The sequence below is a fragment of the Meles meles genome, chromosome 3 (assembly GCF_922984935.1).
Source record: "Meles meles chromosome 3, mMelMel3.1 paternal haplotype, whole genome shotgun sequence".
NCBI lineage: Eukaryota > Metazoa > Chordata > Mammalia > Carnivora > Mustelidae > Meles > Meles meles.
The window spans coordinates 41,284,927-41,306,959 of NC_060068.1; the positions used below are offsets into that span (position 1 = coordinate 41,284,927).

Consider the following 22,033-nt stretch of genomic DNA (forward strand, 5'->3'; position numbering starts at 1 on the left):
GTAATGCAAATTTTCTTTCTGTGTTTCTTTGAAGGGCACAGAGATATATGGACACACTTCCTCGTAATGTACTTTGGAGGGGAGGGGAACTCGAAATGGTTCTTACATGTTGTCATAAGTCAATATTACCAGCAGATCTGATGATGATTTTATTAGTGCCATGGTGCCCTTGAAGCATCCAACATGTTCTTCTCCTTAAAAAAGAGGGGGGGGGAGAACCCCACAAGGTATAATCGTGTGTTTTTAAGAGCTTTCAAATCTGCGTCAGAAGATAAGGAACATCACAATGATCAGCTTTAAATGTAATAGAAGTTCACTCGGGAAGTATAGGTTCATGTGGGTGTCAGCAGGCTTTCTGGAGCAATCACAAGCAAGGTTTTGGGAAGGGTTCAAACAGCAACAACAACGGTGTAACATAGGAGGAAAAATAGACAGAGGCAGCAGCTCCTCCCACAAGGCAGCTTGTGGCTGCAAAAGTGTCATGGTTCTCTGTAACATTTGTTTCCAGTAATTTCCAGTGAATGAAAACAAGCGTCGGAGTTTCTGAATGAGTACTTTTCAGATCATTCATTTCTGCTTGTAGGGGGGTGCACATTCATGGTTTTGCCCCTGGCCGCGTCCTGCGTCCGTAATTGGTGGTCTTCACCCTCTGGGGGAGAGTGTGGTCCTCCAGCTAGCATTTTGACTGTCTTACCACCACCTGCGTATCTCTGTGTCTGCCTGGGTACAGCGATAGAGGCAGCCAGGACCTGTGGCAGACACAGATTAGTCTATGTCTGTCTAGCCTCTGTGGACGTGTGAGGTTTCTGCCCCTGGGCTTATTTGAGGGAAATCGACTTGCAACCTGTTAGATTATACCAGGTGGAGATGACGGATGGACTAACAGCCATAGGAATGGAGGGAAGAAAGTCTGTCGAGCAAACATTTTGACTGTGGGATTTAGTGAGATTAGAAATAAGGGGAGAGAGAGCAGCCTAAGCCAGGGACCATGGAAGGCTTCTAGCCACTGTCGCCTCAAGTGAGAAATAATTTGATATCATGAAGAAAATCAGGATGTCGTGTGTGGGGGATGCTGCTGGTGGGGTTGGGGTTATGGGTCTGTCTGTGCCTTCATTTGGAAGGATAAAGCGGACAGACCCTCCCGACAGCTGGAAACATAGGCAGGAGCTAAGGTTCCCGACGTGCTTCACTCATGGACCCCTTCATGTCTATGTCTTATTTTCATATCATTTTCTTGGACCCAAGGAATACCTCAGTTTCACTTAAGTGCTTGGGTCTAAATAACTACCCTTACGGAAAACATGATATGTATAAGTCGAAAGATTAAAAAAAAAAAAAAAGAATGCTTTTATTTCATTCTTCACCACAGTGACTAGTGGAACGAGTTGTTCCTGCTGGGCTTTGCGTGGTTCAGCCAGGATCCAATCAGGAGACGTGATAATGGGAACAGGAAGGTTTCATTCAAATAAATATGAACTAGCGCTATACTAAGTGGCCCCTCAAAAGGTGAAAAATAGAAAATTACTGTAAGATCTAGCAATTCCCCTTCTGGGGATGGACCCCCAAAGAACTGAAAGCAGAGACTTGAACAGGTCTTGGCACACCCATGTTGGCAGCAGCATTGTTCACAAGAGGCAAAAGGGGGTAGTTACCCAGTTGCCTACTGAATGATCCATGAATCAACCAAATGTGTTATGTGATATCTACATGCAACAGATTATCATTCAGCCTTAAAAAGGTAGGAAATTCTGGCATAAGCTACACCACGGATGAAATCTTTGGGACATGAAGAGAAATATGGCAGTCACACACAAAAACACGAGTACGCTGTAATTCCACTTGTATGGGATGTCTACAGTAGTGAGGTTCAAAGACAGAAAGTAGAATGGTGGTTGCTGGGGACTGAGGGAAGGGGAGAATGGAAAGTTGGCTTTTAATGGGTACAGAGTTTCAGTTTTGCAAATGAAAAGAGTGTTGGAAATGGGAGGTGGTAAGGGTTGCACAAAAATGTAAAGGCATTTAGTACAATGGAACTGTACACGGAAAAATGATTAAGATGGCAAATTTTACGTGATGTGCCTTTTACCGTGATTATAATAATAACAAAGAAAACAAAAGAAATACTAACTTTAATGAGGGCTATCTAGCCTGTGAAGGGAATTGTTAGGAAAAGAGGGAAAGCTAGTGTGGCAACCACTTACCATGGGTTCAAAATAGAGCACCAAGAATGAGTGTCCCCCTTGTTCCTTGATGGACAGAGGATGGCTTGCCACAGCTCCTTGGATGGCAGAGAAGTTGCTGTAACACTGTGCTTATAGAACTTGCTGGAAATCCACCTGCTAGGATGCTGAGGAAATCTATCTCTGAGGAGGTTTCTCGAAAAAGCACACCAGAACCAACAGGGGAAAGTTTTTCTTCCCATAATGTCTCTACAGTGTACCCCACTGACAGGGCTTAGAATTGTACTGGCTGGCAAAAGAGAAAATGTATTCCAAGTCCCATCTTTCTTTGCTCAGAGCAGGTGATGAAGGGTGAATTTGGGGCTGCCGGGCCATAAATGGATCACTGCCCAACTCACAACTTCTCAAACCTTGAGATCAGGTTGGATCTCACTACCCTAATTTCCTGTCTTATGTACTTTTTAAATATAATACTTGCTTTTTATCACGGCAACTGCCAACAGTCTAGCTTTGCAAAGAAATGATGTCATTAAATGAAATGTAACACCATCTAGTGTTACACTGTGAACTTGCTCCAAGTAGGAGTTCATACAGTTTCTGAGAGATGTTGAATAATGCTTTGTTTTCCTCAAAAATCTAAAATATCCTGCGACACCCCTTGCCCTCAGCACCACGGCATACAATTTGGGGATCTCAGAGCTAAACTGATGAGTCTGTTCCAACATTTCTGACCACACCATGCTAACATATGAGAATATAAGGTGCCAGTTCAGTTAAGAGGACAGAAGAGTCATGGGTAAAGTCAAAACAGCCTGGGGTAATATTATTTTTGAAATCCTCTTAGAAAGTTACCAGATTGGAGAATAACATAGCACTTTCCAGTAAGTAGAAGACTTACTGTCCAAGTGCTTCCTCGACCATCAGAATTGGTTGCTAGATGAAATAGTTGGCTTGTCTTTGGAGGCACTTTGGTGTGGGAAAAATACATAGCCTTCAATACAACATTGACCCTGAGCGCATGAGATGCTCATTGTGTGAGGAGAACATACAGAGATGAGAGTCGGGGAGGGACCAGCCTATCCCAGCTCCATCTCAGGCTCGCCCTGCAGCGTAAAATCATTATATGGAATGGCAAAAAAAAAAATGCATTTATTTATTTATTTTATAGATTTTATTTATTTATTTGGCAGAAAGAGAGGGAGAGGGAGAGCACAAGCAGGGGCAGTGGGAGGCAGAGGGAGAAGCAGGCTCCTCACCAAGCAGGAAGCCCAGATGCTGGACTGGATCCCGGGACCCTGGGATCATGACCTGAGCTGAAGGCAGACACTTAACTGACTGAGCTACCCAGGCGTCCCAGCAAATGCATTTAAATGATTACAGTTTCTCTCTTTCTCTTTTGGGCTGCCTGTATGTCGTGAAAATTGAGAAAGTTAAATGGCATATGATGGCACTTTGCTGAGTTCAGTAGTCAGAAGTCTGTTGGAGTAGGTTTCGGATTGAGTAAGGGTATGAGTTTCAACTCTCTTCTGTGTCTGCTGGGAAATGGATGGGCTTCCTAAGACATTTTCTCGTCAGACGAGCACCCTTGTTCATATTAGCAGCTTCTCAGAGAAGTCATTTATTTTGGTGATGTCTCCAACTTAGTGAATCATAATGATTGCATATTTCTATAGCTCTTCTTTAAGGGGAGCTGAGTGGCTGAAGTTCTGCAGCCTGACCTGTTCAAATGGAAAAACTGACCCCTGCCTTTCAGTGCTACCTGCAAAACAGCCCTCTCTTTCCCCCGCAAAATGCCGTTTGGAGAAATTCTGCTTTGGTTCATAGTTTTACCATCTGCTGAGTCTGTCTGTTGAGTTTCAGCCCTGCTTTCACCTGGCAAGCCTGCCCAACCCTGGAGTTCTGCCTACCAGCCTTTCTGCCCCTTCAACAGTGACTAGTTGGCACAGATGTTGATTTAATAGCCATTCTACCCATGTCAGAAACTCAGTGTCAAAAGCAAATCGGGACAACTTGGAGCAGATTAGACTTTCAAATGGATCTCAGACCAGCAGTCAATGTATGGTCCAAATTCTACATAGGAAGCACAACTTTTGTGCTTTGCCTTGTGCATTTCACATTTTCTTCAGAAACCAGAATGAAGCTTCTTCACTCCTCACATGCAATTAACCAACCTGTCTTGGCAGCGTTTTCTATGGCCTTAGCGCGAGTGTATGGAAGAGAAAAGAGATGATCACTGCCGCCTCCTCATCCAGAAAGGCTTGCTTCTGAATTCTTCACCATAACCAGTAACAGATGTGTGGCTGGCACTGGAAAATTGCATAACTGTCTCCACGTTACGTTCAGCTGCAGTCCGTTACAGCCAATACGAGGGGGATCTCCCCTGGCTTGTTAAAAAAGACAATCCCGTTTAAAAATCTGTTTTTTTTGGGGCGCCTGGGTGGCTCAGTGGGTTAAAGCCTCTGCCTTCAGCTCAGGTCATGATCCCAGGGTGCTGGGATTGAGTCCCGCATCGGGCTCTCTGCTCAGCAGGGAGCCTGCTTCCTCCTCTCTCTCTGCCTGCCTCTGCCTGCTTGTGATCTCTCTCTGTCAAATAAATAAAATCTTTAAAAAAAAAAGTCTGCTTAGGCGAACCATAAGAGACTATGGACTCTGAAAAACAACCTGAGGGTTTTGAAGGGTCAGGGGTGGGAGGTTGGGGGAACAGGTGGTGGGTAATGGGGAGGGCACGTTTTGCATGGAGCACTGGGTGTTGTGCAAAAAGAATGAATACTGTTACGCTGAAAAAATAAATAAAATGGAAAAAAAAATCTGCTTTTTGGGGGGTACCTGGGTGGCTCTGGCAATGGGTTGTTTCGGCAATTGACTCTTGATTTCAGCTCAGGTCATGATCTCAGGGTCATGAGATCAAGCCCTGCGTGGGGCTTTGCACTGAGCATGGAGCCTGCTGGCGATTCTGTCCTCCCTCTGCCCCTCCTGCTCTTGCTTCCCCCTCCCCCCACCCAAATCTATCTTTATTGTGTTAAAGAATTATTTCCTTGCCGGAAGGTGTAAAACGGTGGTTAGAGTGGCAAAAATTTGACAGACACCGCCCTTGAGTTGCAGTTTCTTATAAAGAGGAACCACCAAATGATCATAAATGAGATGAGGCTCTCAAAAGAGTGTGTCTCTGCCTAGAGGTCATCAGGGAAAGTCTGGATGAATGCCTGCAATGTGAGTGAGAGATCCCTTCACCAGCCACGTAGCGGATTAGAGCCATGAGCGCTAAGTTTACCTCCAAACTGGAGTTTCTGTGACTATCACTGTTGGTCACTTTTTCATCTAGCTGCTTTTCCGGAGGAAAGCCCGGGATTCATGGGTCTGGTGTGACATGGTGCCTTCCAGGTTCAGTCTCACACCTGCCTTACTTCTCCTTGCTGAATCCCTTCAGTTACCCACCTCATGTTATCCCTGTGCTGCCCTGTTAATCTGGGCACGGTAAGAAGGTTCAGTCCTTCCATGTTCACGTTCTGTTGCTGGACCCCTCACGTTAGATTGCCGCTCTTATCTGGAATGTCTGTAGGGCCAGCATTTAGGGCTTCCAGATACATGTTCCACAACCTAAAACAACCTGGCCTCATTCACGAAAGTATTCAGGAGAGAGTCCAAGGGGGATTTCAGAATTTTCAGTGCTTTGTCACATTCCTGCCTCATTTCACTATTGTTTTTCCTCTCTTGAGTAAGTGGCATGGACCCCATTTTATAGATGGGCACACAGGAGAAACACAAAAGTTTCAGTGGCTTGTCCATTTAAAAAAATTTTTTTTAAGATTTCTTCATTTATTTTAGAGAGAGGGAGAGAACGAGCCAGAGAGCAGAGGGGGGAGAGAATCTTGAGCAGACTCCGCACTGAGCACAGAGCCCAATGTGGGACTCGATCTCATGACCCTGAGATCATGACTTAAGTTGAAACCAGGAGTCGGTTTACTTAAGCAACTACACGACCCAGGCACCTCTGGCTTGCCCATTTTTAGCAGAAAAGTGAGAGGAGAAGGAATTTAAAAGAAAAAAAAAAGATTTTATTCAGACTTCCCAGTGATCTCCCTTGGGTCATCATTCCCATTTTACAGATATGTCATTCAAGAAAGGGAGTTTGTATGATTTGCTTCCTAATGTACAGGAGGTGGTGTGTCCTGGGTTTTTGGTGGTCAGTCCCAGTTCTTCCCCCACCAAGCCTGGTGATCTTTTCCCGGCTCTTAGCAGACTCATAGCCCAGCAGCTTTAGTTGGGGTGCTGACCGAACTTTTAATTAAAAAAAAAAAAAAAAAGTAGTGGTTTCATGTAGCTGAATAAATAGAAGCTATTGAACTTATAACTTACTTAAAACATCAAATATCAGGAATGGAGTAACTTTCATTGGAGCCTGTGATCTATGCCTTCAGACAGAGCGAGTTGAGCTATGTTAGCCTCCTGGTCAGCTCGAACTCTGGAAACTTCCCAGTGTAGCCGTCTTTGAGTTACCCTTCTGCAAAATAAAGGACTTGAATTTTAGATGAGTAGTTTCATAGAATCAGAAAGTCTAGATATAGAGGACCCAGGAAGCCTGCAGTCTGAAGAAAACTATTATTTAGTTTTCGGATCTTGAACAAATCATATAACCTCCCTTTCTTAAATGACCTATCTGTAAAATGGGTATGATGATCCAAGGGAGATCATTAGGAAGTCTGAATAAAATCCTTTTTTTTAGGGACACCAGTTGGTTAAGCATATACCTTTGGTTCAGGTCATGATCCCAGGGTCCTAGAATCAAGCCCCACGTGGAGAGCAGGGAGCTGCTCAGTGGGGAGCCTGCTTCTCCCTTTGCCTGCTGCTCCCCCCTGCTTGCTCAGTCTCTCTCTCTTTCTCTGACCAAAAAAAAGGAAAAGAAAATTACCAAACTTACACCAGTAAGCTCCAGATAAGCAGGTCCCATTGACATGTGATACATAGACGTACTTGATATTGCCTGATGAATGAAAACACCACCAGAATCTTAGACAGCATTTTACCTCTCCCATCTTGGCACAGAAGGGGGGAGATCCTCTGCTCCACATGAGTGGAAGTTCAACTTAGTATGTAAGTGCAGTATGGCATTTGCTGACAAGAGCTGCTAACTTAATTGCTATTTTGTATCGGTTGGTCTATAATGATTGTTGGTGTGACTTCTAAGTATACAGCCAGTCTAAAGTAAGTGGGAGGATTTCTTAAATATTCAAGAGTGAACAGATTCTGGGTATGAGAGGTGAATCCTTGTAAAGTACTAGAGCATTAGTCTCTGGAGGCTAAAAAGTGACTAATCCCCTTTGGAAGAAAAGCGGAGCAAAATCAAGATGAAGTGACTGAGGGAGCATAGATTGGAAGTGACAGGCAAGCCAGCCCCTGAGAACCAGCTGCCCTTTGGCTTCACTTTGCAGGTTGGGAACCTGGGGCGGTGCTTTTTGCCCAAGGTTATACTGTCCTTGTGCACACTCAGTCTTTCAAAATAGGCTGCGCATTCCCTGCTCTTGAGCTAGATCAGGATATCCTTCCCCAAGGTGACTGCTGGGTTGCATTTAAATACTAAAGACTTTTTTTTCCCAGGTGTCCTGAGGATCCATTGCGTGTTCAAAGATAGAGCCTCGAAAATGACTCTAAATTGAATTACAAGGCTGACCTGGCAGGAATGGGACTGTTCATTCAGCAGTCCTTCTCTCCTTGGCTAACCTGAAGGCCTTTTTGTGAATTCGGTGTGAAAACAAACAGAACGCTAGGGACATGTCTTTTAGCACCTCTCATGTGGTTTGTCCGTAATTGGACTTGCAAAAGGACGTTTAATAAATAATTCTGAGGAGGGTCCCTTCTGAAAGGAGAAGGTGAAAGGGAGCCCTGCCTGCAGGGGCTGAGGCTTGGAGTTTGGGTTGTCTAAATTTGCATAATGATCACCTTGAAGGAGGTGTTGCATCCTAGTCCAATTATAGTTGAATGGGAGCTATCTTATCTGTGTGCCTCAGGACCTGCTGAGGTCCTCTTGGGGTCCTGGTGGCCGTCTGTGGACATTTGTGCTGTCGGGAGGGAGGGAGGACAAGGGCAGGTGATATGTGTGCGGGAGGGAGGGCTCCCAGAATGATGCCTTGGGCAGGACCCGGAATGTCGCTTCTTACTGGTGAGGGAGCATTTCTCTGGGTTCAAAATGAGCACAAGTCTCCTTTGGAAGTTTGAGGTCACTGAGGGAGAAGTATGCATCTTCGCCGCTCCTGACCCAGAATGCGTGGCAGAGGGGACCATGCAGTTAACCGTGACTTTCAGAAGGATGCACAGTGTTAACCTTTTTGTGGTGAGGTCACTTTTCAGGAGGTTCTGCAATGCTGATATTTTCCAGATGTTTCTCCCCTTCTCTCTTCTTGATTGGCTATGCCTTCCTCTCGCCATCCTGCCGTTGCAGTGAAACTGAGATAAAATCTGCTTAGGGTCTTAGGCATGTTGGAATCATTCAGCAATAGGAAGTGATCTAGGCCTGATATTAATATTTATAATCACTTCTACTTCTTGTGACTTGCATAAATCCTTTTTCCCTGTTTGAACTCAATATGGAAGTAAAACACCTGAGCATCCTTTACAAAAATTTATTTTTAATGTTGCAATAGTTAGTAATAATCTATGTAGTACTTACGGTTTTCAAATCCCTTTTTGCTTGTATTACCTTATTTCATACCAAACATAAATCTGTAAAGCAAATACTACTTTTCATCCTCATTTTACGTATCAAGGAAGGGGGGGGTGCAGAGAGTAAAGAATTTGCTCAACGTTATAAAAATGATAAATTCAGGCTCTTTAAATCCATGTCTTTATTGTATTCGTTTCACTAAATTTATATCTTAGCGTCTTCTCTTTTTGTTGTTTTTGTTTTGTTTGCCCATATAAAAATGGGAAATGAGGAAAAAGAAAGCCGCTGGGAAGTAAACTTTTCTTCCAGTTCCCGAATTGATCTTTCAGGTGCGTTATTAGAGGATTTTTGCCTTAGATCGGTGCAGGAACTAGTGCTCTGTGAACTACCTCCATTAAGACAGGCACATCAGGGTCAGCTCCGTACCTCGCTCCTCGTACCTCGCTCCTCGGAAGATCAAACAAAGGTTTTCCGAGGTCAGGACGCCCACCTCTCCGCCAATTTTAAGAGCCAGGGGACAGGACCTGAGAGCAAGAACTGAGTTGTCTTCCCCAGGCTCTGCAGACTTTCCCTTCTATCAGCATTTCAAAGGCCGAACACCCCGCGCACCCCCTTTGGCATCTGGAAGGAATGTATCCCGGTTGTTCGGAGTGGCGTGTGGAGGGAAGGGCGCTCTCCTTCCGAGGACCACCCTTGGGGCTAACTCGGAGCAGCCCCTGCGCCAGGCTGGGGTTTGAGGAAGAGTGTTCCCCGGGGTTATGCTGAGTAAACCTCTTTGTCTGGTCTCCCCGTGCAAGGTAAGGGGAGAGGGCCGCCCTCACTTTCTTCAAAAGGCCCTGCTGCCTGGTGAAACTGGTCCTTCCAGCCACATGGACCAGTATCCACGTTACTTTCCTGAAAAAATAGCGTACAAACCGGAGCAGCTTCAACATCCTTATTTTTCTGGCATAGAAGATCCCCTACTTCCAGGACACGGCAAGTTAACTGGCGCCGGAAAATGTTCACCCGGAGATCCAGAGGTGTTTCTTTGACCGCGTGAGCAATTCTTATTTCTGTACGACTGCAGCGCGCGCTCAGAGGAGTGAGACCATTTTCCTGACTGCGCATTTATTTCCCAGGCGTAGCCCGTCTGGGTCACGTTTGCCCCCGGCGCCCCTCGGCCTTGCCTCCTCCCGCAGTCGGGCTGTGGTCCCGGCCTCCGCCCCACCTGCGTGCGGCCGGAGCCCCGCCAGCCGCGCCAGGTCGCCTCCGCCCAGCGACTGGCCTGGGAGCACGGCCCCGGGGGCGGACTCCCGCCGCCCAGCTGAGACGCGATTCGTCACTCTTGCAGAACTTTCCCCCTGAAAATCCCTGCACCAGAACCAGCCCTCCGCCTCGGGGAGGTTTTGATTTTAGTGGTTTTGCTTCCTTTTATTTTCTGTCGTGTGCGTTTTGGCCTCAGAGCGAACTTGCAGCTCGTCCCGAGTACATGTCCGCGGTAATCGCCCCTGCGGCCGCTTACCCTGCCACCATGCACTGCGAAGCAGAAGAATCCAAGGAAGGTATGACTGATTTGTCAGGGGGAGGAGGAAGGTAAGGGGCGGCCAAGTCCCGTGGAGGAATGTGGAGGAAAGGCGCAGTAGGGGAGTAGATGGGAGTTTCAGGGGAGCGGTGGGTACTTTGTCCCTCGCCTTGCGTCTTCACAGCTCGGTTAGAGCGGAGTCTGCAGAGCCCTTCTGTATCCTCCTCGCCCAGCTCCCCTTCCGAGACTGGCTGGCTAGCTCAGCCAGTCTGCTAAAGGCTGCTTTGTAGATGAATCTGGACACCAAACGGCCCCCTGTGTTGGCTCCAAGAATGCAGAATGTGCTTTGGAAAGCGCTGCCCCCTGCATCAGGACAGCCTGAAGCGAGTCCCCTTGGAAGAGCCCAAAGAGTCTGGGGTCCCTTGAAAAGGGTTTCAAAAATTGGAAACTCCTTGTGTTTCCGGTTTAAAAGGGGAAGCTGAGCGAGGGGGAGAAGCGAAAGATCTTCATTTGGGGAATAGGTTGGTTCGTGGGGTTTTTTGGTGTGTGTGTGTGTGTGTGTGTGTGTGTGTGTGTGTGTGTTTTCTTTTCTTTTCTTTCCTTTTTTTCCCCCTTGCTGACATTCCCGCAGTGAGTTCATTGTGTTGGGGGCTTAAGGGATCAGAGAGATGTGAGGGGCGACTGGTGCAGCTTGCAACTGAGGAAAGTTTGTCTGTTTCTAACTTTGCCAAGGCAAAGGGTTTCATTTACTCCTAACAGAGAACGGGTGACAGGGCTGGAAAAACTCCAACCAAAACACAATTATACGCTGGTGTTAGATCGGGAAGTTTATTTGTGTGTGAGTGTTTGTATGCTTTGTTTCCTGAAACTTTATGTATACAAAGTCCTCTTGTAAGTGGGGGTGGGAGTAAGGATAGTTGGGGAAAAGTAGAGAGTAAGAGAGGAGACTGTTCATAATTATAAAAATTCCTTTTCTTTTCAAGTAGTCTCTTGGGAAAATGGTGAGTTTCAAGTCAGTCACAGCAGCCGCTGGGAGCTTGGGGAATAGAAGGGAGCCCCATCATTCTCCACTTGGTAGACAGGAGTTAGTGAGATCCCTTGAAACTTGTCCTCTTCTGTCTCTTACTGTTTCTCCTCCCAATGGAGAGCTCTGTGTTTCATAACGTAATCTCTGTGGGCTAGTGTTTACCTTATTATGCGGTGTGGGGGGAGCAGTCCATAAAAGAGGCTTATTTAATAGAAATACAAGGCTGTTGTGCATGAAAAATGACAGCCAGGAGCATTGTTTTTGAGCTTGATGGACAGCTTGGGGATTAATGTTTCCTTGCTGTGGCCTCTGTCCTGATAGAACTATGTGCCAGTAGATGCTTTTTCTGTCTTTATAACAGCAATTTATAGTAAAGTCAAAAGGAGTCAAAAGCAAATAGGAAACGGGCCAAGAGAATCCAGCCTGGTGAACTTCTGTGTAGATTACAAGCAGCATTTAAATTTGTCTTTTTTTTTTTTTCTCTGAGTGTGTTTTTCCTTTCTTCTGAGAAAAAAAGAAGGTGGAAACACGGTATCCCAAAGTTGATAACATATTCCTCTAGTAGTTTCCGCACTGTTCCCTCCTGCCCAGCTCTCTGGATGTTTGCCTAAAAACTGGAGTGTGATGAGGTCCGTCAGTGGTCCCTTCCTACTCCACTCACCATCACTTGCATTCTACAGACCTGCAGGAATGTATCTGGCTTCTGCTTTTTTACAGAAAGCCCAGAATTTTTTAAAAATAATAGGAAGGTGCTAGAGTTTTAAATTGATGGCAGTTAAGGCAGAATATGGAATAACTCGCCAGGGAGTTGGAATGAATACTGTATTAATAGAATCATTGTAACTTCTGCCAGGAAGTAAAGGGTGTGTGTGTGTGTGTGTGTGTGTGTGTGTGTGTCCATGTCCTGGTCAGTTCTTGTAAGACTTGGTATTAGCTGTGATCTAGAACCTTCTGTTTGGCTACTACCTCTCAGATGTCTATGAAAAGAGCCACTCTGCGTCAATTATTTTTTATTATCTTCTCTATCCCTACTAATTCTTTTCCCAATCCTTAGCTCTTTTTTTCCCCCTCCTGATGGACTTCAGTATCCTATTTAATATGAGATCAACACAAACTCTTCACAAAGTCTACATTGCAAGAAAATTGCCTTCTGATGCTTTGTGGCTGATTTTCCGTACTGGGGAATACTTTTAAGTCACTATTCGGAGCCACAGTGGGGGACTAGTATACTTTCTTTGGGGTTAGATCTGAAGTCGATTCAGAAGTCCTTGGAGGCCCACATATTTGTGAATGTGAGTGAATGTGGAAGCAAATGACTAGGGATATTGTTAAGCCATCAGAGCTTAGAATGTATTTGACCCTGTGCCAGGAGGGCTGAACCTCCATCCTAGTCTAGAGCTACCTCCTAGAGAATTGATCTCATTTTGCCTGCTGACAAATGAATCGGTGATTGTGCTTGAGTACGAAACAGAGATCATCCAGGCCTCACTTTATTAAAAGCGGAATGAATTTAAGATAGCTGGACATGATGTGAATAAGAGAGCAAGAGACATGAAGGGAGAAACACAGTGTGTTAAAAAGGGGAAGGTCGTGGGAAGGAGGCTATCTACGGTTTCCAGTGGACGGGGGCTTCTTCAGGAGATAAGTTGATGGCCACATTCTTCACATTGAGTGGCATCCTGTTATGGAAAGTTATGAAATGGGAAAAAACTGAATGGCAGCTGAGGTCTCTGAGGACCTTTCTAGTGCGAAGCATGAAGGGATCCAGGGCTCCCATGTCCCACTTCTTACAGTGTTGCTATCAGGAAGTGAGAAAGCCGTTGGGTGGGAGGGGTTGCTGTGTGGGGACTTGGGCAGAAGGAAGGTTTGAGCTGTGAGTGAGCTCAGCTCCTCCTCCGTGGCCCATAATAATATTCCCCACCCCCTTCTCCTTCCTACCTCCCCCCATACCCCTGCCCTGTCCCTGCCACCTACCCTACCTCTCAGCCGGATTCTCTCCTGTCTGCTCACCAGGCCTGCCATTTCACAAAGAAAACAGTAGCCCTTAGACAGCACCCTTGACTTCCTGCTGCCAAGGTGACAGACTCACCTTCACCCATACCCTGCCTCCTGGCGTCTGTGGAGCAGGGGTCCTTCCCTCAGGGGATGCCACTCCTTCCACCTGGGGCTCCTCACCCTGCCCCCCACCCCCGCCGTGGACCCCACAGCTTTCTTGGTCCTTTTATTTCTGCACAGCGATGTGCTCAGCTCCCTACTTGAGAGTGTTTGCTCTTGCTGGTCCTCCTGCCCGAAATAGCCTTCTCCCCACCTGACCCTCTTTTTGGTTCCTTGGAGGGGCTTTTTCTGAATCTCCAGCCTGAATTAGGACCCCCGATTTACCTCTCTCAGACCACCCATTCTTCCACTCCCTGACCCTGTTCAGCATCTGTTTTCCAGACCACAAGCTCTTGAGGTCAAGACCATGTCTGTTTTCTTCCCCACTGGGAGTGGGAAGAGGTCATCATTGCCCATTGATAAAATGAGGGGCGCCGGGTGGCTCAGACGGTTAAATGTCTGCCATCGGCTCAGGTCATGATCTTAGGGTTCTGGGATCGAGCCCCACATCGGGCTCCCTGCTCTGCGGGGAGCCTGCTTCTCTCTCTGCCTGCCGCTCCCCCTGCTTGTGCTCTCTCTCTCTCTCTCTGTCTGGCAAATAAATAAATTAAATCTTCAAAAAAAATTTTTTTTCCATGGTTCCTACTGTCTCAATCTTTGTCTATCCCTCATCCCACCAAATTCTGTCTTTTTCTCCACCATGTCACGGAAACTGCCAGAATCACAAGTGAGCCAGCATTCATATTTGTCCTGTCCTGATCTTGCTTGACTTGGTTTGGTTTTAGGTTTTTTGGGTTTTGGGTTTGGGTTTGGGTTTGGGGTTTTTTTGCAGCATTTATGCTAGGAGACCAGTGGCTGTGCCCTGCAGTTCTTTCCCAGGCTCCAGTGACACCACACTGTCCTGCTCTCCTTCCCCTTTTCTAGCTGTTTTCTGTCTGATCTCCTGGCTTTCCAGCTGGGGCTCTTCTGGGAAACAGCTTCCTGGTACGTACCATGCTTTGACTGTCAAACTCAGCAGGTCTGGACAGAGCCCATCACTTCTTCCTCTTCACAAATCTGACCTGTGTTTTGTCTTTCCCCTGAATATCATTGCTCTCTTCTTCGCTTCCAGATTACACATCTGCGGGCGTCCTAGAACCTGCCCTCTTGTTTATCTTCGTCTTCTGTCTGGCTCTTCATCGTCATCATTATCTGTTAGCTGCATCTACTTCTCTTCTCCCCTGTCCCTGGGTGCAGGCCCTCGGTGTCTGTACCCTGACAGTGGCAATAACGCCCTGTGTCATCAGGGCTCTTGGCTCTAAGAAGTGGAAACTGACTCCTGCTGTCCTAAGCAGAGGAATTCATTGGAAGCACACAGCATAGTTCCCATGTCCACAAAAAGTCTGAGAATGGGCCTCTGAAATTCATCAGGAGATGGAGCCGAGGCCGTACCCTGGAATCACCTGGTTAGGACCTCACCACAGCTGTCACCTCCGCTATATTTTTGAGCTTTGTCACTCCTGGGACATGTGATGTCTGATCTTGAGATGTGTCTGGTTGTGTTTTGGTCATCCTCAACATTCGGAAACTCCTGAAATAAGCAATCAGTTGGGTCAATGTAAGATTGTGCATCTGCCCCTTGCTACCCCGGAGTGGGAGCAAGGGAGGGAATGTCAGCTTCCAGCTTTGGAAGTGGAAAATAAGGGTCTAACTCCTACCACCTCTTGCAAAATGAGGACTCCTCCAGAAACAGGGAGGGAGTTCCTAGGTGAAATCACCAAAAGAACTACCAGTATCTGTTATCCCACTGGGCTTGTCCTGCTCCTGCGCTCCCTTGTTCCCTCAACAAATGCCATATCCTTCATTGGGATCGCTGTTTCGTGGGCAGTATTTTCACCTGGACCCAGTTTAGAGTAGATGCTTTTTTACAGCATTCCCCTAACACCCTAAACTCCCCTCCATTGTACCGTGTTTTCACGTTAATTACTATTACTAATTTCCTTTTCCCTTCCCTCCACTTTACTCCGAGCCTTCTCAGAGCAGAGTTTGTGCCTATTTTATTTCCTGAATCCCCAGAGGCTGACCCAGGGCCTTTCACAGTGGAGAGCCTAATAAAGCATTATCAAATTAATCGATTTAAAATGAGATCGTGGGGCGCCTGGGTGGCTCAGTGGGTTAAAGCCTCTGCCTTCGGCTCAGGTCATGATCTCAGGGTCCTGGGATCGAGCCCCACATCGGGCTCTCTGCTCAGCAGGAAGTCTGCTTCTCCCTCTCTCTCTGCCTGCCTCTCTGCCTACTTGTGATCTCTCTCTGGGACCCATTTCTGCATCTCTCTGTTTTAGTTTTTAAAGATTTTATTTATTTGACAGAGAGAGAGAGAGCACAAGCAGGGGGAGCAGCACGTAGAGGGAAAGGGAGAAGCAGGCTCCCCACTGAGCAGACAACTGGCCATGGGGCTCAATCCCAGGACCTCTGGATCATAACCTGAGCCAAAGGCAGACCCTTAACTGACTGAGCCACCCAGGCACCCTGCATTTCTTAAAATTAGAGGTAAGATAAAAGAGCGTACAAAGTTGCTTTTAACTCTAAACCGTGGTGATTCTAATTTGTGTTTGTAGGAAAATCATTCTAATTACAAAGTCTTCTTAACTGCAGATCTTCCTGAAATATTACAGATAGACATGATGAGTTGATTTCTTAAGCATTCAGCTCACACTATCATTTCAGGCACAACCAACTACACGAAGAGAGGTACACAAACATGCTCACCTCTCCTTTCCCAAGTTGTCAGCATTGTCCTCGTGCAGACAGAAATGTTGACAAATAAACAGTCTTCAGCAGATCTAGGGACTGTGTATTATTCTGAAATGAAATCCCTGGGTCCTGAGATTTTTCCGGCCCCACTGCATGCTCTTTCGCCTGCCCACTTTTTGGCTACTTCTTAGATTACCAACAGCCAGGAACAGGAAACTTAATCACCTGTGGTATCCTGAGTGTTCCCTGGCATCATAATCTAGGGACAAGAAAGGCGTGATGCGTACTCAGTCTGATGGAAATTTCAGAAATGAGGAAGAAAAAGGCCCAGGTGTACAGAAGCTGACAGAGCTGGGGGTGTGGGGCAGTGTCAGGTCATCAGTGATGTCCACTGCACAAGAGACAGTGTGGCATGGATCTCTAAATGGATTTTCCACTTTTAGTCCTTGAGAGCACACCGCACTCCAAGGGTAATGACTACATAAAAGGAAACATAATCACATCAAAGTCTGGTGTTTGGGGGCATACACTGTACCTTTTACATTATACATGACATCAAGGTCAGCCGCACCCAGGGCAATGCATTTCTTCCGAATCTTTCCTCTTCATTCCCTCTGTAAAGCCAGGGCTGGTGCAGGAAAGGATGAGGTGAGAGGACTAGTACAGTGATGCCCACTGCTCAAAAGTGTGAGGCCCCCCTCTTGTAGAGGTTCTTGGACCCCTCCCACTGCAGTGGGCACCAAGTACCTCCCACCAGCCCTGCAGGGCTGCTAGTTCCCTTATCATGGGGAGAAGGTGAAATCTAGGCCCTCTCGACCTCCCCGCCCCCACATTTAGGCCTGTTAGGCAAAAAAGAAGTTTGGCAGACCTAAGTTTTCACATCCTGGATTTGTGCATGAGGTCTCGCTGAGGCAGGACAGACCTCATCTGTTTGTAGAGATGCCATTTGCCAGCTTTGAGGGGAAATTTACAAAACCAAAAGGGAGGGGTCGAACACAGGAAGATTTCCTATTTCACCTTCTCCTAAGTGGAACTCAGGAGAGGAACAGGTGAGGAAGAGGAGGAGACATGGCGGGATAAAATTTAGCTCTGCAAATAAGTCCTCGTCAGTCCCTGGCTTAGCAAGTGGGAGACTACGGAAGAGGCAATGAAGCTGTGAGCTCATTTGTTTTCATTCCTTTGAGAAGAACATCATTGAGGAAAATTAACTGTGGAGGGTGCTGGTTGGGCAGGGGCGCCCTTCCTTGGGGAGAACGTGTCCCTGTGTGTGGGTGGGAAGCGTTCAGACACCAGACGTATTGTCACTGTACCATACGGGCACCCCAGAGCCCTGTGGGCCTCGTGCATTCTGGGAGTGTGCCCACTGCTCTCCTCCACCCCTCCCCTCCACCACTGACCAAGAGACCTGAAAGAGCACTTACTTAAATCTTGTTCTTAGGGTTTAGGATCCTTGAAGAAGAGTTTGTAGTGTGTCCCAAGTGACTGACTGGTGAGTGGGCGGTAAATGTGTGGGGTGCGTCTCTGGGGTGATCTGTAAGACTCTGCAAAACCTGTGGTATTATTAGGTGGTACCTTGCAGTATTTATGGTTTTAAAGAAGGTGGGGGGGTGGCGTGTGGGGTGCACGTCCCCAGCTGGGAGCCGGTGCCCAGCCTCCTGAGGAAGGGGGGCATTCAGCATCTCCACTGGTCCCCACCATCAAGTCTTAGTTGCCTCCAGATCCTTTTCTTGCTCCCCATCACCTTCACCCTGTCCCTGTGGCAACGTATGCAGTGAGCACTGGTGTGTGAGGCTGACAGGTGAATGTGGGCAGAAAGTGTAATCCAGCCCTTCTCACCAGGAAGAAGCTTTGGCCAGTCTGAGAGTTAGACACTGTTACTCTCTTCCTTTTTGCCTTCATGTCCCCTCCCCGCCCGCTCATCCCTGTGTCTTTTCTCCCTGAGGGCATGTCAGGAGACCGCGGATGTGTTTGACAGGGACACCATAGATTTGACAGATGAATGAGAACTCTTCGGGCTTTCGTCTTAGATGTAATAAATAGGATTTGGGCCACACTCATTAATTGAGCCATGCTGAGAAAAATGTGGTATTTCTCCTGAGGTGGCAAGCAGTTGTTGCAGCGGTGGAAATGTGCTTGTCTCCCTGAGAGCCCCTGAGAGGATGCTTGTGTCCAATGAGACAGCTTCCCTGGGCAGGTGCTGTGTGAATAAGGAGGCTTATAATGACACCCAAAGACAGAGCCCATCTGAGGCCCACCCACCATATTCACCTGACGAAATCCCCATTTCCCATTCTATAGAAAGCAGGGGAGGGTGGGCTCGTCCCAAGGAACTTTTTTCCTTCTATAAAGTTTTTTTTTTTTAAAGATTTTATTTATTTATTTGACAGAGAGATCACAAGCAGACAGAGAGAGAGAGAGGGAAGCAGGCTCCCTGCCGAGCAGAGAGCCCGATGCGGGACTCGATCTCAGGACCCCGAGATCATGACCTGAGCCGAAGGCAGTGGCTTAACCCACTGAGCCACCCAGGCACCCCTCCTTCTATAAAGTTATTTGATAAAAGTGTGATACTAGTGCCCTGACTGTTCTCCTTATCATGAAACACTTATCACAGCATTTTCACCTCTTGAAAATTAAATGAAAATGAAGGGACGCCTGGGTGGCTCAGTCGGTTGTGTCTGACTTTGGCTCAGGTCATGATCACAGCGTCCTGGGATCAAGTCCCACATCGGGTTCCCTGCACAGTGAGAGTCTGCTTCTCCCTTTCCTGCTCTCCCTGCTTGTGTTCCCTCTCTCACCATATCTCTTTTTGTAAATGAATAAATAAAATCTTTAAAAAAAAATGAAGCCAGTGACAAAATAACTAGAATGAAAATGGATCCTTCCCCAGGATGGCCAAGTCTAACCTAAACATTGGACTCCAGCTCTCCAGAGAAAGGAGATGGTAGATAAAGAGGGAGTTTCTCAGGGGAGTTTTCAAGGAGTGAGTGTACCTACTGAGCGGGAAGGAGAAGCCTGCTGGAAAACCAGAAGAGCGAGGATCCTGGAGGGAGGGAGTGGCCATGGGGCAGGTTTCAAAATTTCAAGGGAACCCTGAGGAAGAAATGGTGAATGGGAGCAGTGTGGGGAGGTGGGGGGGTGGGAGACCCAGGGCGGGATCTGGGCCTGATGCAGAGCCTCCCAGGGAAGGGGTAGGCGTGTGGAGAGGCAGGAAGGGAGGAGCAAGGAAATAACTCTGGAACAAGAAAAAAGAAAAAGAAAAACAAAACAAAAACTTGGGCAAAAGGAGAGAGGTGAGCAGATTTAACAGAGATAATGGTGTGCGACCTGCTGGCAGTCTGTCTGGCGTGCTTGACTTTGTGTTCACAGGAGGTGTGACGGTGAGCTGGTCCCCTCCAGGACGAGGCCAGCGTGGGGGCCTGCAGGCCCGGGGATGCAGTGGCCTGTGGAGGGCACAGAAGCTCCACAGCTCTTCCCCGGGTGGGTGGGATTCAGGCCCGGCCCATAAACAAGGACGTGACACTGAGGAATGCAGCCGCCTTTCCAACTGCTAAATCGGGGGCCAGTCTGAAGCCAGGGCTGGGTTGTGTTGGCTTGCGTTTCTGGTGACACTCTCACTGGGTTATAAAAATGATTTCCCCAGAAAAGCTTGCAAAGGACGGATGATGAATTAGAACAAGGCAGTCAAGGCAGCCTGCGGGAGCCATTTCAAAGCTGCCTGCTGTACAGTGTCATCCATTTTCTGGAAGGCCGGCAGGCCTTTGGGTGAACGGCTGTTGAAGGAGTGGAGAGCCGTCACCCCTTCACTCCTGGGGGGTTGGCCAACTCCCAGGTCTGATGGGCAGCAGGCTTGCTGAAGAATTCCAGGACGAGGGTTTTTACGGGTAGAACTGGTTTAGATTATTCGGCTCACTCGACTGTAGCTGACTTGATGATCAGACTGATAACCCCAGAACCACAGGAGTGATGACTTGACATTCCTGCCCTTGCCCTCGGTCCCAGCATGCTTTGGGGCTGCCCCCTGGTCCTGGGGTTCAGGTGGGGGAGGGGTGCTGCTCCTTGTGTTTCTCTTCCCTGAAACTTCAGCTGGCTTGTGGCAACACGCATGAGGGTTAATCAGGTAAAATTATAATTGCCTTTGGGAGAGGCAGCCTCGCAGAAGCCTGACACAGCCCTCGGGATGGCCGCAGATAAGGTCCTCCTTGACCATCCTTGTTTTCCTCTCTTCTCCAAATGTCACGTGATGGCGTTAGACCCGTGGATGAAGTTTCTGGTCCCAATCTGCATTTTGGCCCTCTGCAGGATGTTTTTATAAAATTCTCAGGCAGCCCTTCCACCATTAGATCATACTAAGAGAATAAAAGGAATGTGGTTGCTGTTTCTTGATTCCTTGAGAGAGTCTACAGTCTTTAGAGGTTTTTGTAAATGGAGATGTGGGATATCGATTGTACTATTAGTCTAATGGGTGGGAGTGGGAGAAGTGTTTTATTTGGTGGTGGTGCTAGAACAGCCCCAAAACCACCAGCAGATAGTCTCGTAGAGTAATATTGTTCAGTGTTGTCTGTTTTTTTTTTTTCATGGCACCGTGTATTGCAATCCTGTGACACAGTCAAACCTGTTTTCATTGTCTATCTTCTAAAGCTTCACTTGGCCAGATTTTTTTTTTAAAAGTTCGATGCTGTTTTTTATTCCATGAATGACTCAATTGACGACATGTAGGCAGCTACTAAACTTGGCAGCTCGTTGCCATCATCGTGCCCCTGGACAGGAAGTGTTCTGTATAGATATGACTAACCAGTTTCCAGGCTTAAAAATAAAGTGGGGGATTTCTGGACAGAAAAGGTCTTTGTCACTCATTTCAATAGCCCCGCGAAGCGTGAAGCTCAAAGCCCGCCACTTGGCTTTCTCATTTTTTCTGTGCTGTTGCTTCACCTGACATTTTCTGTTAGACTGATTGAAACTTATTTTATGGGACTCATTGGTTTTTAATGAAATAAGAGATGATGTGAGTTGTCATGAGAAATCGACTAGAGTCGTGATTCTCTCTTTGTCTTTTTTATCTTGAGCTCCTTTTAAATCATGACACTCTTGAGGTCCGTAACAGGGAAATAAGTGTCACCTGCCCAGGTACCAGCTTCAGCTCGTAGGAGCGAGAATATGAAATTCCTTAGCTTCTCAGGAAGAATTGTACCATTTCGACAGATACTGAAAGGTTTTCCGCCTCTTGATGCCACAGCTATTGTTTTAGGACTTCACAGACAACTTTGTGTTTTTATTTTTCTTGCTGTCTCCCTCAGTAATGTCATTTTCCCTCTCTTAATGGAAATATTTTTTTTTCTCTCCTCTCTTTCTTATCCTGAGCACCTTTTTTTAGGGTTCTTCATTCTTAACGTCATTGCATGGGCGTGCTAAATTAGACACAGTATTTGTTAGATGAGAGTGCCTGTGGCAACAATAGAAAGTGTTTCTCTCTCTCTGAATCCTTAACTCTGAGAAAGTGTTAGTCTCCAAGCACCTATTTGATTTTCAAATAAGAAAGCTGGCCGGGGAGTGATGATTTAAAATACAAAATACATGCAACTGTTTTTCGTTTGGGTTAGGATAAAGGCTGTAATGATTCTTTGGGACAATGAAGCTTCATTTGCCAAGTTTAGAAATAAGTCACAGACCCATAAAGAACAAGATCATGATGACCATACTTGGGTCGAACGTGGATGTGATTCTGAAATGCTTGTTCTCATTCCTCCCCTTCATCGTGTCCTCCTCTGTTAGCAAGACTGTGGTAGGACAGAGTCCGCAGCCTCTGCTCTGATTTGGGTTAGAGCTTGATAAAAATCTAGTCT

General features: G+C 46.9%; 1 protein-coding gene across 3 annotated transcripts in view; it reads left to right on the top strand.

Moving 5' to 3' along the window:
• Positions 1–22,033, top strand: part of TNFAIP8 (TNF alpha induced protein 8) — a 111,416-nt gene that overhangs the window by 62,339 nt on the left and 27,044 nt on the right. The window contains exon 1 of one of the 3 annotated variants that reach the window (XM_046000929.1): positions 9,947–10,379. The exons of the other annotated variants lie outside the window; for them this stretch is intronic. Within the exon in view, the coding sequence (XP_045856885.1) occupies positions 10,307–10,379 (73 nt within the window). The 5' untranslated portion in view covers positions 9,947–10,306. Of the gene's footprint in view, positions 1–9,946; positions 10,380–22,033 lie in introns of those variants that run through there. 3 annotated transcript variants of the gene reach the window in all.